Source organism: Magnolia sinica, chromosome 15 (genome assembly GCF_029962835.1).
Source record: "Magnolia sinica isolate HGM2019 chromosome 15, MsV1, whole genome shotgun sequence".
NCBI classification, from domain to species: domain Eukaryota; kingdom Viridiplantae; phylum Streptophyta; class Magnoliopsida; order Magnoliales; family Magnoliaceae; genus Magnolia; species Magnolia sinica.
Genome location: NC_080587.1, coordinates 15,244,572 through 15,264,011, shown reverse-complemented (window position 1 = coordinate 15,264,011; position 19,440 = coordinate 15,244,572). Strand labels below are relative to the sequence as shown.

At 41.5% G+C, this 19,440-nt stretch overlaps 1 protein-coding gene across 1 annotated transcript in view; it reads right to left on the bottom strand.

The window, feature by feature from the left end:
* Positions 1-13,995: 13,995 nt before the first annotated feature.
* LOC131226774 (DNA-directed RNA polymerases II and IV subunit 5A-like) overlaps positions 13,996-19,440 on the bottom strand; it is a 43,056-nt gene continuing 37,611 nt past the window's right edge. Inside the window, exon 4 of the mRNA XM_058222498.1 lies at positions 13,996-15,236. Coding sequence (XP_058078481.1) covers positions 15,111-15,236 — 126 coding nt within the window. The 3' untranslated portion in view covers positions 13,996-15,110. The remainder of the gene's footprint in view (positions 15,237-19,440) is intronic.

The window sequence follows — 19,440 nt, the reverse complement described above, 5'->3', positions numbered from 1 at the left end:
AACTTTTTTTGTCTCATGCCCTAAGATGATCGGGAGCAGTAGATGGACGGCATGGATGAAGCAAAATAATCATGGTGGGGCCCACAGAGCACCGACCATCAGCCATTGGACAGGGGAGTAGCTAATCCGTTTCCGTCGACTTTTCCTCCGGAAGGCAAGTTCCTGCCCTGTAAACCTATCTGGGGCACACCGTGATGTTTGTGAGAAATCTACTCCGTCCATCTGTTTTGTGAGCTTATTTTAGGGCTGAGATCAAAATTGAGCAGGTTCCAAGACTCAAGTGGGCCGCACTAAAGGAAAAGTTTGTTAGTGAATTTCTACCGTTGAAACCTACCTAGGTCACGTTTACATTCCATCCATACCGTTCATAACGTCGTTACTACTTGGATGAACCAAAAACACAAATATTAGACTGATTCAAAACTTATGTGGCCCCACGAATATTTCAACTGTGGACGTTCAATCCTCACGTTTTTGGCCCATTTAAGTCTTGGGTCCGGTTCGTTTTTTATCCCTATGTCGTAAAATGAGATCAAAAAAGGGATAGACGGAGTGGATTTCTCACAAACATCACGGTGGGCCCCAACTAAGCTTCATCACAGTAACTTCATACGGAAGGTTTTCCCATGAAATCCGGGTCGGAGTGATTCATGTGTTATATCGACGGGCGCAGCTTCAGTCAGGTCGGGACGGGATTGATCGTGTTCGGTCAGCTCGGGACCGTGGGCCACCGGGGTGTGTATGTTGTATATACATCCCGTCCATCCATTTTGTCAGCTCAATTTTGAGAAAATTCCAAAAATCAAGTAGATCCAAATCTCATGTGGGCCATATCACAGGAAATAGTGATGATTTGAACACTCGAAACGTCTCACCAGCTGCAAAAGTCTTCAATCAAAGTTTTATATTTGTATTTTCCCTTTGCCCAAGTTTGTTTAATATCTACGGACAGGGTGGATGGCAAGTAACATTAAAATGAGCCCCATGAAGTTTTGAATGGTAGGTGTTCAATCACAGGAGGAGATTGCTTCCTGCCCCGGCTAGGATGGAAATTAGTAGAGGACCCGGCTCAGTCAAACTGATTGGATTTGATTTGATCGAACTGAAAGCCAGGGTCGGGTCGGATGGAGTAGACTCACTTGGATCCGATGCCAAACCGAGTTGAGTTCGGGTCATGTAGCAAATCGGATTGGTCCAATCCAATCCGGTCCAATTCGATCCGAACTGAAATCAAGTAGTATAAATTCATATTTTACTTTTTTTCTTTTTACCTTTACTCTTTTTCTACCCGAACCCTGACCCTACCCAAGTCGGGGCCACCAGATGAATCTCGAAAACTGGGCTCACAGAATTTTCGATCGCCGAATCCGCGCCGACGCCTCCGTAGAACCCCATTCTCGGATCCCGGCACCCATTCACCAGGTTCCGATCCTGAGATACTACAGGGAGGGTTTCAAATCATCAGTCTGATTCATAATGAGCATAACCAAAAGCATAACCCATAAACAATAACCACAAGAACACCACCACAAAATCCACTATGATAAAAACTTTTGAGTACAATGCGTCAGAAAGGAAAAATACAACGTAACGAAAGAAACAAAACTCTAGAAGCTCGGCTGCACGCTCCAACTGCAAGACTATGGCTGCGACTGCGTCATGGCATCACCTGCACGCATCAATCATGCATAAGCTTATAGAAAGCTTAGAGGGTGGTGTAAGTGTGTGCGCAATATAAGCATGCTCAGAATGCAAGGTGTGAGTAATGCGGAATTATACTGATGAGTATATGAATGCAATCAGCCGTACCAAGGCTATGCGGTGCAAGATATGAATGCCATCGGCCATAACACGGCCATGCGATGCGAGATGCAACTCAAGCATGCCAATCTTCATCATATATCAATACAGTTTCTCATTCTGGATAATCACCGGGTTCAATACACTCCAAATGACACTGTCCCTCTCCTAGCGCGCAGCCCAAGTGAGCGTAAGAAACCTCACTATCCGCCCGACCAATAGTCCGCCAATACTTATCTAGAGACGTCGATAGCGGACCCATTCGCGAGCTGGTCAAACTCGGCTTAGTATTGCCCCTACCCTGGACGAGTAAGGCCACACTCCTTTCCAACCGATCACGACACGGTGAGAGACGCGACCTCCCGGTATTCGGCCCTCATTCGCTCTTATATCCACTCTGTCTCTACGTTAGAGTCATCCTCCTGTACCATCGGGTTTAGGAATTTTCACCTAGGGACATCTAAGCCGCCCGTATGCTGGAACCAAATATTTTGGTATCCAATCCCGCCATCCACGATGTGATTGTGGAGGCTATGGCCCTAATGTCGCTAGGGCATACAAGAACTACAATCACACAAATGCAAGTGCATGAATCATACTATCACTCATGAACAATCCTGCGTGTACCATGCACTTATATGGGGCAACTCCGCCTATCAGGGGAGCCCATAAACAATCCGTCCGAAGGCATATGCTATAATCGGTCACTTCTCACATAAGGCATACATATGATGCGGATGATCATGAATCATGGATCTATACTAAACATGTATAAAGAGATAAGCTCTGTGTATAACGGAGATGGGCCTAGACAGCCTACTTACCACAAGTATGGGCCTATCAGTGGGTCTTAGGGAGATTTATAATGCGGACATTTAACCAACATTATCCATTCAATGTGGACGTCAAACCAGCATTGCTCCCAAGGCGTGGCCCGTTACAAAATCAACACACATACCATGGTGGAATCACACTACATTGGGCCTTATGTATGTCCTATTGGGCCTTGACCCGTGGGCCTCTAGTATATCAAATGGGCCTCATACATGGGTCTCGTATATACATATCAAGGTGGGCCTTAATGACGGGCCACAAATGCATCAAGATGGGTCTAGTCACATGGGCCTTGCATTCGTCAAGTGGGCCTTGTATACATTACAATGGGCCTCATAGCATGGTCTTAAAAAAATTCCAAATGATTGGACGGGTTGGATGAAACACAAGCATCATGGTGGGGCCCGCTCTAATGGAGGGTGTGGTTTTCAATACATACATAAGTGGGTCCCATGTGGGGCCTACCATAATGTTTATTTTCCATCCATTCCATTGACAAGGTCACTCAGACCTGGGGCCCACAATAATATTTATTTTCCACCCAACCTGAGCCCAATGTAATGTTTAATTGCCATCCAACCATTCATAAGGTCACTTGGACCAAGTAGGGCCCAATGGAATGTTTATTTGCACCCAACCTGTTCACAGGGCCAAGCGGTCAGGGAGGGGCCCATCGAAATGTTTATTTTTCATCTAACCTGCTGATGAGGTCACGTGGGCAGGGAGCCCACCGTGACGTTTATTTGATGTCCAACCTGTTTATAAGGTCACCTGGACCTGGGGGTGGACATGGGGCCCACCGAAATGTGGTTCACAAATCCAGCCCATTCATTGTGTGTGTCCCACAAATTTAAGGGTCCAAATCAAGTTTCAATCACATCCAAAACTCAGGTAGGCCCCACCAAATGATTTTATATGTTTTAGGCATGTCTTCACATGATTTTAGATGGTATGACCTGCCTAAGTTCCGTTTACGGCTGATTTTTGGGGTGGACGGCTGGTCCGTGGGGACCCATCAAATGCACGGTGCTGATGGGCGAAACGCATCAAGGTGGGGCCCACAGTTGGGTGCGAGGGCCCTGCCAAGCCGTCCGCCCGCCCAAGCAGCCGCTGGCGCGCTGCCTGCATCTTCTGACAGCAGTAGCGCTGCTACTGCATTAATTTTTTTTTAAATACCGTTTTCTCACGGTTTTTCACAGGTGGGGCCCTCATCAGAAAAATCCACCTCGTTCATTGGCTTCCATATCTCAACACCATCCAAACGAGCCCGATATGTAGCATATTTTTTGCGAATAAAACCATCAAAGTGGGTTTTAATGGTACACATTACTGTTTCCCATGGTATGGCCCGTATGATTATCAGATTGATCTCAACTTCCGGCTCAACGCCTAAAATGATCTGAGGAAGAGGATGGATGGCTTGGATTTGACTTATACATCAAGGTGGGGCTTACATGAGAGGCCCACCACTTCTTTCTCTCTTTTTTTTTATAGTACACACCCATGCCAGTTAACACATGACAGGCTCGCCCATCCAGCATCCAGTGACGCTGGACGGTGTGGATAAACACATGCATTGTGGTGGGTCCCAAATGGACGTGGCCCACCAAATATATACATATAATATATATATTATATTATATATATTATATAAAATATAACATATATATATATAAGCATTGGGCCCATCCAAACAGTGGATGGTGTGGATCATCACCTGCAATAGGGTGGGCCACACCGTCTGATGTAGATGGACGGGGTAGATATAACACATATTGGTGGGATCCACACCATCACAACAAAAGAGAGAGAGAGAGAGAAATATACGGTGAGATAGAGAGGAGGGACCCCGCCACTATGGGCCCTCCATTGATACAACACATACATCAAAATGGGTCCCACAACAAGTGGGCCCTAAAGATCAAGATTTCAACGGTGGATCACCCACCTTTAAGCCTCCTCCTTGCTCCCTTGGCCTCAAATGCTCCTTGCCTTTGCCTTGGACGGTGGATGATGGGAGATTAATGGTGTGGATGAGAGATGAGAGGGTGTAGATGGAAGATGAGAAGGTGGACCACACTTGGGAGGGAGAGGGAAGCTTGGACGTGTGAGGCTTGAGTTGCTTGGGAGATTTGAGAAATGAGAGAGAGAGAGAGATGATATGGATGGGTGAGGTGTGATGGGTGATGGGTTGGGTTGAAAATTTTAAAAAAGGGGTATGGTTGTTGTTGAAAATGGGAAAAAGATGAATGGTGAGGTGGAAAGAGGGTGGACTTTTAAAAAAGTAGGGATGGGTTGATGTACTTGAGGTAATGGATGCATTTATGGGTGGGTAGGATCTAACCCGACTCGTCTGATCTAACTCGACCGAACTAGTTGGATCTGATCAGACCCGAACCGGAAGCTAGGGTCAGGTTGGATAGAGTAGACTCACTTGGATCCGACACCAAATCGAGTCGAGTTCGGGTCATGTAGCAACTCGATCCGATCCAATCTGGACTGGAATCGGGTAATATAAAGTCAGATTTTATTATTATTATTTTTATTTTTTAACCTTTACACTTCTTCTACCTGAACCCTAACCCTACCCAAGCCAACTCCGCTAGACGAACATTTGTGGCGTGTAACAATTGCAACCATACTAGCCTTTCTATCCTTCTGGTTGAAACACGACCAGTGAACAGAGCATAGCCTGGTTTTGAGATCTTATCCGGTGTAAGAGGAGAGTTTGGGTTGCTGAGTCGGGTTCGGCGGATAGCCTGATATGGTGCGGCTCCGCAGCCCGAACCAACTTCCTCTCCTTTACTCCTTTCTCTTCTCCTTTCTCTCCCTCTTTCTCTTTCGATTTTCCTCCTGTTTCCTTCCTAGCACTAGAGTCTCCGGCTCAGCTTGACTCTGCCTAATCCGAATTGACCAAACAAACTCAACTTGATCCGACTCGGTTTCCCTGACCGAGTCGGACTCAGTTCGGGTCGAGTTAGCCCTGCTAGACTCGGTCTCGAATCAAACTCAACTTGATCCGACTCGGTTTCCCTGACCGAGTCGGACTCAGTTCGGGTCAAGCCAGCAATGAATCAGTTCGGATCGAGTTAGCCCTACCGGACTCGGTCCCGAATCGGATCGAGTCCGGGTCAAGTACTTACAAAAATCAGATTGAGTCAAGTTGGACATAATCCCGTCCGACTCAACTCGATGCCCACCTCTAGAAATTAGTCTAGGCAGGGACTCTTTAGGGTCCACTATGATTTATGGTTTTTATCCACAACGATCATCCATTTTTCCAGGTCATTTTAGTCTATTAGGCCAAAAATAGGTAGATTTAATGCTGAAATGGACTGCATCACAGGAAGCAACGGTGATGATGATGCCTAGTGTTGAAACCTTTATAGGGCCCACCATGATGCTTATTTGTTGTCAGATCTGTTCATAAGATTACATGGACATGGATGAAGGGAAAACATAAATATCAATTTAATCTAAAACTTATGCTTAATCCAAAATTTATGCTACTCCGAATATGTTTTTAACGGTGAGATTTCAATCCTCACTCAGTGGTCCATTTGAACCTCAAATCTGCCTCATTTTTTATGTTCATGCCCTAAAATGATCTTTCAAAATAGATGAAAGGTGAAGTTTTTAATGGTGAGAGTTCAATCCTCACTCAGTGGTCCACTTAAGCCTTAATGCTGCCTCATTTTTTAGTTCATACCCTAAAGTGATCTTTCAAAATGGATGAAAGGAGAAGTTTTTAATGGTGAGAGTTCAATCCTCACTCAGTTGAGCCATAATTCTGTCTTTTTTTTGAGTTATACCCTAAAATGATCTTTAAAAATGGATGAAAGGCGAAGTTTTTAATGGTGAGAGTGCAATCCTCACTCAATGGTCCGCTCGAGCCTTAAATCTACCTTATTTTTTAGTTCATACCCTAAAATGATATTTCAAAATGGATGAAAGGTGAAGTTTTTAATGGTGAGAGTTCAATCCTCACTCTGCCTTAATTTTTAGTTCATACCCTAAAATGATCTTTCAAAATGGATGAAAGGCAAAGTTTTCAATGGTGAGAGTTCAATACTCACTCAGTGGTCTACTTGAACCTTAAATCTGCCTTATTTTTTAGTTCATACCCTAAGATGATCTTTCAAAATGGATTAAAGGCATGGATAAAACTCATACATCATCGTAGGCCCCACATAGTCTTACTTGGACGCTTATTATCAAAACAAGGGCAAGAGTAAGGACCTTCGGGGTCATCCATGTTGAAATGAGTCTTATTGATTACTTAAAAGGCAAATAAACTTCTAATTATAGGAAGGTTTCAACACTTGGCATTAATATCTCTAATGTTTTCTCTGTGTGGTACACTTGGCATTCAGATCTATCTCATATTTGGGCTCATATATTAGCTAAACATATGAACAATGTAGATATAACACATTCATCAACATGACCCCAAAAAGCTTTGTGCCACATAAATATATTAGGATGGGGTGTGTTTCATGAATGCTTTCCATTCATTTTGGATCTCAATTTAGGCCACGAGCTTAAAAATGAGTAGATCCAAATCACATGTGGACCACACCAAAGTAAACAATGGTGTTTGAACGACCATCGTTAAAAACTTCATCGAGCCACAAGTTTTAGATGAAGCTGATATTTTTGCTTTCCCTTCATGCAGGTCTGTGTAACCTAATCTATAGGTTAGATGGCAAATAAACATTATAATGGCCTATGAAGTTTTTAATAGTGGGTGCTTAATCATCACTGTTTTCTCATGGTGTGGCCCACTTGAGATCCGAATCTGTCTCATTTTTGGTCTTATGCTTTAAAATGATACGAAAAAAATAGATAAATGATGTGGATAAAACACACATATCATGTTGGCCTTCACATAACATTATCCAATAGCAACCTTGCCACGGGCAACATCAATAGGCAATTCACGACCCATTAAGTAGGCCCCCGATTCCTAGGGAAGTAACTATTCTTTTAACCTTGAGTATTATGAGGCCCATGGGATATTATATTATATATATGCTCCGGCCATCCATTTCCAGTCTCATTTTAGGACATTAATTAGCTTAGGTATGAAGCAAATTCAAAGTAGTAGACCACATCACAAGAAAGAGTGAACTTTTAAGAGCCATGTAAGTTTTGGGTCAGGCTAATATTTAGATTTTGTTGTATTAAGGTTGGAGGGACCCTATAAAGATAAGGTGGCATTATTGTTTCGGTGGTGCGATGCACTTTAGCTTTGGATGTGCCATAGGTCTGGGCGCATGTCCAAAAAATGACCCAACTAATGCGAGGCAATCTGCATACCAAATGAAATTGTGCACCTGCCATACATTAATTCAAGTTAAACCCATGTAGGCGCCATGGGCACTTTTTTCAGGAATTTTAATATATATTTTTTTTAATGGTTAAATACATGTCTACCAATCCATTGATCAATATTCAAATACTTGAAAATTGAATATATTTTATTTTTAATGGTCAAATATATGTCTACTAGAACTATTATATTGGACACTAATTAAAACAAAGTTGCTTTTAAGGTATATTTTTGAATTTCAATACAAATTGTTAGGAGATGGATTTAATATAAAGGTTTTCTGATCGCACTCTCTAGTCAGCTGAGGATTCAAAACACCCCTAAATGAAAAAAATAAAAAAGACAAAAAAATATATATTCTTTTATTTTTTTTAAAAATCTATATTTCTAACAAAAATCACGCTAAGCCGTTGGACGTTAGAAAAGATAAGGCTAAGCTAGCAATGGTCCACCATTTTTTAAAAACTTGTTTAGATTTATCTACAATAGGTTACATATATTAATGGCAATCCACATCACTAAAAATGGATACTTAAATATGGATAAAACATATTTGAAAAATCACATAACTTATGAACCTCTTATTGCTATTCAATCAAATATGAGGCTGCACTCAATAATATGCGGGTGTGCCAGAGTCGTACTCGACTTAAGTTTAATTAAACTCGTACGACCCACAGGTGTCAAATCAACCATATAATCAAAGTTGTGAAGGTTGACTTGACCGTCAAAACACTGATGTTGCATGATTAGGCGATCTAAAAGGGGAGTAGTCCTTATGAATGAGATTTTTTTTCTTGAGCCATTGACTTTTCTTTTAATGGTGATTGTGAGCCTTAGTTTTCTCAATAATATAATAATAGATGGAAAGAATTAAAAACTAAAAGTTGCAATGCTAATTTATTTATTTAAAATGGAGTTTAGTACAATCAGTGAGAAAATTGAATAAGCAAATAAATAGAATAAAGATAAATACATGCGATTGTTTGTATGGACAAACAATTTGAGACAAATGGTCAGCAGTCTATGACCAGGGTGTGATCTTTCAAGTAAGGACTCGGTTGATCAGGGATCCGATGACGGTGGGTCATGGATACTTACACTACTCCTAGGTGTAGTACAGTAATGGCACTGAACAACAATGATCTAAGCTATCCTAAACTCTAAATGTTCTACAATGGGACTAGACAGAAATGGATGAACTAAAGCTAAAACTAAGATAAGCAAAGTTGCGCTGTGCAAAGTGATTTTGTTTTGACGAGGACCCCAAGCTCTTCATTAGCTGCTTCTTATATAGATTTGGGAGGGTGATTGTTTGTATTGAGATCTCATTCCCAGCCTATCTATAGAGGTCTTTGAAGGTTACGGGATTGTGTCATATCATGGTTGGACTCGGATTCCTTATCACATCTTGATCGTCTTTAAGGAGGTTTCCATTTTGACAAGATTGTATGAGATGGCCTTGCTGAGTGTATCTGTATTGCAATAGACTTCCCATCTTCTTCTTTTTTTGTTAGCTTGTCAGTGCACCCCATTGTCAGTTCACACTTCACTGTTAGCCACCCCCACTAGGGATCGATACCACGACATCGGTGTTGAAATGAGGTATCTTTCACTCAGTCTACCACTTCCTATCTTAGCAGTTCCTTATAAGCTTGTAACGCACGCTAATTCAACTACACATGTCGTTCACGTGATGGCTACATATACATATACTTTGTCACACTATCTCGTAGCCTTTATCATAATATTTCGTTTGTGAGCATGTGTATGATTCCAAATCGTTCTTCTTTTGGTAGGTGATTTGTCGTCGAAAGATATGGGTTGAAAGATATTCTTAAAGCACGAGTAAATTTTTGTCTGACATCCGTTTATAGTGCCGTTACACGGCGCTATTTCATTAGTTTTGGACGCATCAGGATAGTTGTAAACACCTCTAATGGTCCAAACGTTGCCTACCAAATGAGATTAGCAATTTAGATTCAACTTTAAAAGTTTAGATTTCTAAACCAAAAATAAGGTAGATCTAAATCTCAAGTGGACCACACCACAGGAAGCACCAGTACTACCCACCATTGAAACCTTCTTAGGGTCCAATGTGTCTATTATTTTTCCATCCAACCTGTTGATATGGTCATGTACAGTTGGATGAAGTGAAAAAACAAATATCGTCTTGATTCAAAACTTCTGTAGTCCCTAAGAAATTTTCAACGGTAGGAATTCAATTCCCAGTGTGTGGTCCATTTGGGCATTAGAAATTTTCTATTTTTGGCTCCATAATCTAAAATTATATGTAAAAATGGATTAACGGTGTGGATAAAGTTCATACATAACAATGGCCCCTCATTTTCCCTCAAAGCCTGCGCCTGTCCCGAGCTCGGAACAGGCGGGGGTAGTACCTAATCCGTGCCCGAACGGATCGACTACTCTCTGCCACCAGCCAATGGTTGGTGGTCGATGCTCTGTGGGCCCCAAAATGATGTATGTGTTTCATCCATGTAGTCCATCTATTTTTATAGATCATTTTATAGTATGAGACCAAAAATAAGGTATATCCCAATCTCAAGTGGACCACATTATAGGAAACAATGTTGAATGAACGTCAACCATTAAAAACTTTTTGAGGGCATGAGAGTTTTGGATCAAGCTGATCTCTTTTTTTTTTTTTTCCCTTCATCTGGGTCTGTATGACCTAATCAACAGATTGGATGTCAAATAAACAGTACAGTGGGCCTTAAGAGGATTTTAATGGCGGATATCCAATTACTATTGTTTTCCTGTGATGTGGTCCACCTGAGATTTATATACCTCTCGTTTTTGGAATATAGCTCTAAAATAATCTGTAAAGATGGATGAACAGAATGGATGAAATGCATACATCATGGTGGGTCCCATAGAGGATGACCACAAGCCACCGGGCTGGTGGCAGGGGGAGTAGCCAATCCGTTTCCGGTGCAAATGGCCAGAGGGAGGGTATTAAGAGATGGTACCGTAGAGATCGGTGGATCGAGAATGGGTGCAACCCCAACTGCTATTGAGAGTTAGATGGGCCCACCCTGACGTTTATTAAAAATCTACCCAATCCATATGTTTTGCTGGATCTTCTTAGGGCATGAATCCAAAAATAAGTAAAATCCAAGTGAACCACGTCATAAGAAATAGTGGAGATTGAATGCCTACAGTTGAAATATTTGTGGGGCTACAGAAGTTTATAATCAGGTGAATATTTTCATGTTTTCAGTTGAGCCAGTGGGATTGACCTTACGAACGGTTTGGATGACATATAGACATAATGATGGACCCGGTGGACACTGAGAAGGTTTCAACGCCAGCAATGTGCCAACGCCTATGAAATTGTCCACGTGGCATTCAAGTTACTGAAATTAACCGTCCAAATCGTCTGTCCATATTTTAGATGGATAATAAACCAAAACTTAAGCTGATTTGATCATTCTCATGAACGATTGTTTGAGACTGAATGGACGGCAGTAATAAAAATATTCAGCGGTCAAGATTGAAAAGGCAATGGCTAAAAACACTCATCGGTCTGATTGCGCAATTAAATAAAGTATATTTGTTTGATCAATGTATGTCGTTTAAACTCATCACCCTGGCCGTCCGATTACAGATTAATCAGATTTCTACAATGAACGGTTCAGTTTGATTTGTAATTTATTGCCATGGAGTGGGAACCGTGTTTGTTATTTTTTAGCTAAAAATCCATCCGTTCAAATCATCAATTGGATTCCACATATTTGAAGGATAGAAAACTGATGATCACATGGATGGTCACTTGATGAGTTGGGCCCACCTAAGTTTCATGAATGGACATGTACTGACGGTCCATGTAATGAACGTTCCGGATCACGCGCTTGTGTGCCAAGCATGCACACTTTGAAGATGGGGCGTGTGAAATAAAACTTCTGGGCGAGGAAACCATACCATACGCCACAGCCAGCATTGCGCAGTTACACGTGTTTCAAATCCTATTAGGGGCCGTTGGATGGACCGTATCTCAATAACCTCCGAGGTTGGAGGGTCCAAAAATGCATTCTAAGTTTGATTTGAACCAGTGGACTACATACGAACAAAAATAACGGATTGGCTACTCCCCCGCCACCAGCCAATGCCTGATGGTCGGTGCTCTGTGGACCCACCATGATGTATGTGTTTCATCCATGCCGTTCATCTATTTTTATAGATCATTTTATAGAATGAGACCAAAAATGAGTTATATGGAAATCTCAAGTGGACCACATTACAGGAAACAGTGTTGAATGAATGTCGACCATTAAAAACTTTTTAGGGGACATGAAAGTCTTGGATCAAGCTGATCTTTGTTTTTAACCTTCTTCTGGGTCTGTATGACCTAATCAACATATTGGATGTCAAATAAACAGTACAGCGGGCCTTAGAAGGATTTTAATGGTGGATATCCAATCACTACTGTTTTCCTGTGGTGTGGTCCACCTGAGGTTAATATCCCTCTCATTTTTTGAATTAAATCTAAAATTATCTGTAAAAATTGATGAACGGAATGGATGAAACACATACATCATGGTGGGGCCACAGAGCACTGACCACCAACTACCGGGCTGGTGGCAGGGGAGTAGCCAATCCGTAAATCCGCGAAAGCCCGTTGAAACTTCCCGATAGTGATGTAATGATGTTTACATGCCATCCACACCGTTCATAACGTCATTCCTCCTGGAATGAATTGAAAACTCAAATATTAGCCTGATTCAAAAACTTCTATGGCCCACGAATATTTCAACTGTGGACGTTCAATCCTCACGTTTTCGGCCTTGAGTATTGGATCGGGCTGATTTCTTGCCTATAATACTGAAAAATGAGCTCACAAAACGGATGGACGGGGTGGATTACTCACAAACATCACGGTGGGCCCCACCTAGGTTCCCCCACAGGAACAACATGCGAAGGGCTTTCACCGGAAATCCGCGTCCAATCCAAACCATTTCATATGATGGGCTCCACAGGGAATTGGCCATGGCCCCCAAAACTACAGAATACTTGAAGATCATAGCTTATCCAATCTCTAGCCTTTGTTTCAATTGAATGTGAAATGTTGTTGCTTTATGACCGTCTATTTGAAAGCCTCTGATCCAATTGTCAGGCGTTGCTTGCTTGTCATATGGTCCATCCGCAGTCAACCGTCATCTCAACGGTCTATGTTGTTTGTATTTCCATTCATTCATGTCCATTTTGTTGCGAGTTTTGTCCTAAATGATGTCCCACCTGATGGACGGGTAAGATGTACAATACATATCACAGTGGGCCCCACAAATAGTGGGTGTTTGTTTTGCAAAGAGAGTTTCCCTTTAATGTGTTTACCAATGAATCATTTACAACTTAACGATTTTAAATTAAAGTGGTGGTGACTCGTCCTCTCATATGGCAGAGATGTAAAACCATCTAGACCATCAAATAATGGGTCCCATTGTGGGTGGAGCATACACCTAAAATCAATCTGGTATCCTAACCATCCATCCATTTACGCTATCAAAATGGATGGTTAAAGTGGCCTAATGAGTGGTCAGTTTTAAAGGTTAATTTTTTCCACTCAATGAAATTTTCGGTTATTGTCCCTTCAAAAATGAGAAAGAGATTTGAATGGTCTTGATTTCCATACAACCATTTTTAATAAAATGGTGAATGACTAATATTCAAGGATGGCCTTTGGGGAAGGAAGAATTTGAGAAATCCTATTGATTACCGCTTTCCCCCAACCTTCATCTCTACCAATATTGAAGTTACTTGGGAAGCTATTTAGGCTGAGGGATGTAAGAAAGGGACAGTGAAATCCACAAATCTAAGATCTACCCCGTTTGCTTTTTTTGCTGGGGATTTACCAAATCTATGGAATTCCCAAATCCATACCTTTATAAATTCATGAATTTAAGTCAAATCCAAATCTGTTAAAAAAATTAAAGACTTGACAAATCCAGAAAATGAAACTCTTTTAGAAAGAATAAAAGCTATATCATTACAATAATTTCTCTTCATATCCATGACTTTGTAGCTTGATTATCAAACAATGGACTTTGAGATTTGTCTAATTCAAATCCACCACAAATCCATGAATTTGACAATTTCATGGGTCTACCAAATCCACATTCTCAATTACTTGAAGCCAAAACAGACCCCTAGTGTTTTGCTTTGGACAAATGATGAAAAAGTAACTGGACTCCCTTGCTCATGGTTCAGTGGTAGACTCGCAAGAGTTTCAACACAGGTCAGGGGTTCGAGTACCCATTGTGGTGTGAGTGTGTTAAAAGAAAAAAAAGAAAAAAAAGAAGAAGTTTCCCTTGTCGGTTTTGCACAATTTACAAAATGGTGGCGACCCTTCTTACATGTGGAGCTGGTGTACAACTATCTCGACCATTCAAATTCAGCATGCGTCTCTACCATATCTCAAAAGCCCAAAAACTCGACTCGACTCAATGTTTGGCCGTATCAGGTTAACTTGAAGATTTGACCCGATTTGATATTTAATTATCATAATACGAAAACATAAGACATCTTAATAGGTATTTAAAATAGTTTGATCCCATTTAGGTAACATAGAACATAAATCAACAACAATTAAGATACGTCACCCGTTAAAGTCGTTGGCTCCTTTGGTTGATGTTGGGGGTTTGAATATATTTTTAATAAAATCCAGCCTCTCAAACTGAATGACTCAGTCCAATTCACAATGAGTCATGTTGAGGCAACCGATCTATTGAGTCAACCTGCTGAGTTTTTCCTAGTTCAGATCATGTCAGGCCCATTGCCGAATTTTTCAGAGACTTGAATCGAAACTCGGTGAGTCAACTTGACCCGTGAGATTTCTATTCTGAGTGAATTTCGGATCGAGTCAGTGGGGTTTAGAGCTATGGTTTGTACCATAACGGTCCAGTTACATGTATGGCTGCAAACAAGTCATGAAGAAAATCATGGTTGCTATTTCTAATCGATATTAGCTTCCATCCAACACATGCATAGTATATTATGTATGGAGTATGCAGACTTGTAGCCAAAAGGTCTACTGTCCTAGCCTTTTTAGCTGCATCTTGTATGCCTATCTTGTAGGTTAAGAAGGAAAAAAAGATATAGACTGTGACTGTTAGAAGTTGGTACGAACTCATACTGCAATGCGGTAGGTGATGTATCTGCCGGCGGTTTCACTCCCGCGGGTGACCTTCACTACTTGTCCCTGCTTGAGGCCATAGTATCGAGCAATCGGATCTTTGACTTGTATCCTCGGAAGCTGAAAAATGCATGGCAGTTGCAGCAAAATGGAATGTAACAGACAATTCAAAGGTACCAAAAAGCCAAATGATTTCACAAAGCGATTCAAGTCATGCATTCGATACTGGCAAACTAGTGAGCATTTTAGTTTGGGGACTATTTGGGTATCTGCCAAATTGATATTTGGTTAGATATCAATTCAGCTTTGAAACAAAATGAAAGCAGGCACATGTTTTATAGCATTGTGATATACATCTCAAGTGAAGCTGGCCTGTTTTCAACTCACCAACGACTTGGGCAGAGCACTTGCATTTTGGAACACACCCAAAATGGTCATGTTAGTCAGAGCGTGAGAGCCAAGTGAGGAATGGAGTAGTGATCGGTTGTGAATAGGAGAGACGAGTCATGGTTACATATAGAAGTTGACAAAGACAAGTGAAAAAGAAAGAACTCCATAATCAGGGTAATGACCATATCTGTTGAACGAAAGTGACCCTTGACGGCACTTTCAGTTGTCCACGAAAACCATGGAGGGACTGCACAAGTGAGGTGGATGGTGCTCCTGGATACTTTACCTATGGCAAGCATAAGTAGCATATTACAGAAGCCATAGGGGGTTGTTTGGATGGTGGTAAGTGGTTTATGTTGTAAATGATTTACTAGTAAATCATTTAAATGCTGTAAATGATTTACAGACTGTCTGTTTGGCTTTTAGTTGTAAATGATTTACTAGGTAAATCATTTATAGTGTTTGGATAGCCTATTAATGGTAAACGAAATTTGCTTTATAAGCTTTCATTCAAAAAAACAGAGCCGTTGCCATTTCCTCATTTACTAGTAAATGAAAACCTACCTTTTTGCTGATAAATGAGAAAGGGGGCTTTGCTAGTAAATCATTTACAAGTAGTAGATGATTTACAAGGAAATTAGATCACCCAAACGCACATAGTAAATGATTTGCTAGTAAATCATTTACTATTTGCCCCATTTACCCCCATGCAAACGACCCCTAACAGTCCCTCAAGGACACATGTGAATTCATTTTTAACTTGGAAAGAAGTGACTTGTCACTAAAAAATGTTAGGATTCATGACAATAGAGCCACCTTAAAATACAGCTCGTTGTTTTTGCAGGGAAGACCCATAAGAGTCCTGCAAAATGGAAATAATGGGAATTTCCAGTAACATGAAAAGCCCACATTTGAGGCATTCAATCCAAATAATGCAAATGCAGCCTTGAGAGTGAGGCATTGTATGAAAACATATTTCTATTAGACCATCTTCTAAAGAAGAACCGTCAATCTCATAGCACCTTCATTTATGGAAATATGCAATTGTACAGCCCAGCTCATAGCATCTCCTCTTATGGAAAATATGCAATTGTACAGCCCAGCTCATAGCATCTCCTCTTATGGAAAATATGCAATTGTATATCTTATAGATTAGCAAAAATCTCTCATGTAAATCTCTTTATATTGTAATGCTATTGTCTCAATGAAATACAATTTCAATATCATCTTAAACTTGTAACCTTTCATGGTATCAAGAGCTACTGATCTCATGATCTCTTGTTGCAAAATCTTGTACGCCCAACCCAAATTGCTTGCTGGAGAAAACCCATCCCCTACTGTCATCACCATCCACAGCCATCTCTGTTAATTCCAGAATCTCATCCGTCCAAACCAGCACTTTCACCCTCGATCTCATCTTTGCCACAAGACCCGAAATCCACGTTTGTTAAAACAACATACCCCAACCCCATCTCTACAAAATCGGCCAGTAAGAACTCAGCTGCTGCCACTCGATCTCTATCTACGACACGCTACCCTCTTCATCCGGCGCACAAACCACCCATCGGCAAATCCGCCTAGAAACCCATCTTCAACGATGACCAGAGACATGTAGCAGAGCTGAATAGAACATCAACCTTCTTTTCCTATTATTTCGTTCATCCACCTACAGTGCTCTACATGTGCACCGCACAGTGCGTACACACCAGATGTGCTTGTTGAACTTCTGATACGTCATCAACTGAAGATCTTTCACACCATCACGTGTAGCATCTTGCCCTCAAATCTGATTGGGTTTGATCTCTTATTAATCTCACTATTAGCTTCATAATGGCATCTTCCAGCAACCCGCCATCATTTGTTATTGCTAACATCTCCAGTCTTGTTTCTGTCAAACTAGACCGTATCAACTATCATGATGCAGGACATGAAAATTAAATATGATATGCAAGATTTTAGGCTTAATATCACATTAGTTCAGAAACAATTACACAAATTCCATATCCCACATGAAAGTCCAAACATTCAATTAAGGGGAATCTATGTGGGTTCAGGCCTACACATGATAGGGCTGGATCAATAAAAATTATGAACCAAACGATACTCAAAGATAAGAAATAATCATCCACGCATGCATCAGTCTCTAATCCAAGGGATTTAGAAATTCCAATTCAGGGAACCCCTGGGGTAAAAAAATTGGCAAATAACTTAGGGAAAACGTAATCTAGGGCTAGGATTCATGAAAAACGGTTATGAGAGGATAAAAAAGGAAAAAAACCTGAGCCAAAAGACGATCCCGCGTGTGGACAACAACAATGGCCCAGATGGACGTGCGTGTGATCCTGGCCGCACGTGTGTGGAGCCTACTATTCAGAAAAAAGCCACCTTGGCCCTGGTCGGCCAGGGATGGTCTCCAAAATCCCCAAATTTCAACTTGATCCGAGTACGGTTTGTACGTGGTACTCTGCTGAAGTTTCAGTTCGCCTGCGGGCCGAAATCTGGAAACCTGCTGCAATGAAGAAATCTGATGCAACGAAAATTCAAAGCAATAATGATGATAAAAGATGAGATATATGGATGAGAAAGGGTAGGGATAGATGAGGATAGATGTGGCTTCACACCACGTAGTTAGTTCTTAAAAAATGGAGGGCTTCGCACCCACTTTTGAATTCTTCCACAACTCACGAAGAGAGCAGAAAAATAAAGTAGGAATTTTTTTATTAACTTCAATGAATCAAAAGAACTACAAGGGGTGCCTATTTATAGGGAAAATCCTATACCTCAAAACTCGCACCATGTGCGCAACCTATTACTTGGCGATGAAGTAAACTAAAATAAAAACCAAACAGAGAAATCTAAAGCGTTCACAATGTTCTAAATAATAACAATAAACAAAACCTAAAATATGAAATCAATCCGACGAGTGGGCCACGATCATGAGATCCCATGATGGGCTTTTCTTGACTAATCAAAACTTATCTTCTAACTAGGAGGCCCTTCGTGGACGTCGTCATAGAGCCAGATCGATGGTGGGGTCCTCCTGCGTACGTACGTGCGTAGGTGAGGCGGCATGCGTGCGCGTATGCGCGAGATGTCCCCATCAATTCTCCTCGGCTGCGAAGATTTCGCCACTGGCGAAATAAAACTCCTGAACCACTCCAGGACGTCAAGATCAAGTCCCTGGAGCTCCTCCGCAGTGAGCCACATGCTGTCTGAAGCTGGGCGTGACTTCCACTTGACCAGGTACTTCTGAAACTTGCCGTCCGACGTTAAAACTATCTGATGGTCCAGGATATCTTCTATTTCCTCTCTGGGTGTGTGAAGGTTAGGTATAGGAGGGAGTGATTGAGAAGAAATGTCAGGAAGAATAGGTATGGGAGGTAGAGGCTGAGAAAATGGGTTGGGACGGGTAGGTATGGGAGGTAGAGGTTGGAAAAATTGGTCGGGACGGGTAGGTATGGGACGTAGAGGCTGAGAAAATGGGTCGAGAAGGGTATGTATAGGACGTAGAAGCTGAAAAGATGGGTCAGGACAGGTAGGTATGGGAGGTAGAGGCTGGAAAATGGGTTGGGACGGATAGGTATGGGAGGTAGAAGTTGGAAAAATGGGTCGAGATGGGTAGATATGGGACGTAGTAACTGAGAAGATGGGTCGGGATGGATAGGTATAGGAGGTAAAGGCTGGAAAAATGGATCGCGAGGGGGCCATGGATCAATGGAAAGGTCTGATGAATTAGGATGGTTAGGCGAAAGGCTAGACAATGCATCAATGGCCCCTTGAAATGCAACTAGATCCTTCACATTGAATGTGAAACTAATTCTCATGGAAGGTGGAAGATCTACCTCATACACGTTGAGACCGTTTCGTTTTATAATTTTGAAGGGTCCAGCGCTACGCACGTGTAACTTACGAATGGCCCTCAGAGGGTACCGCT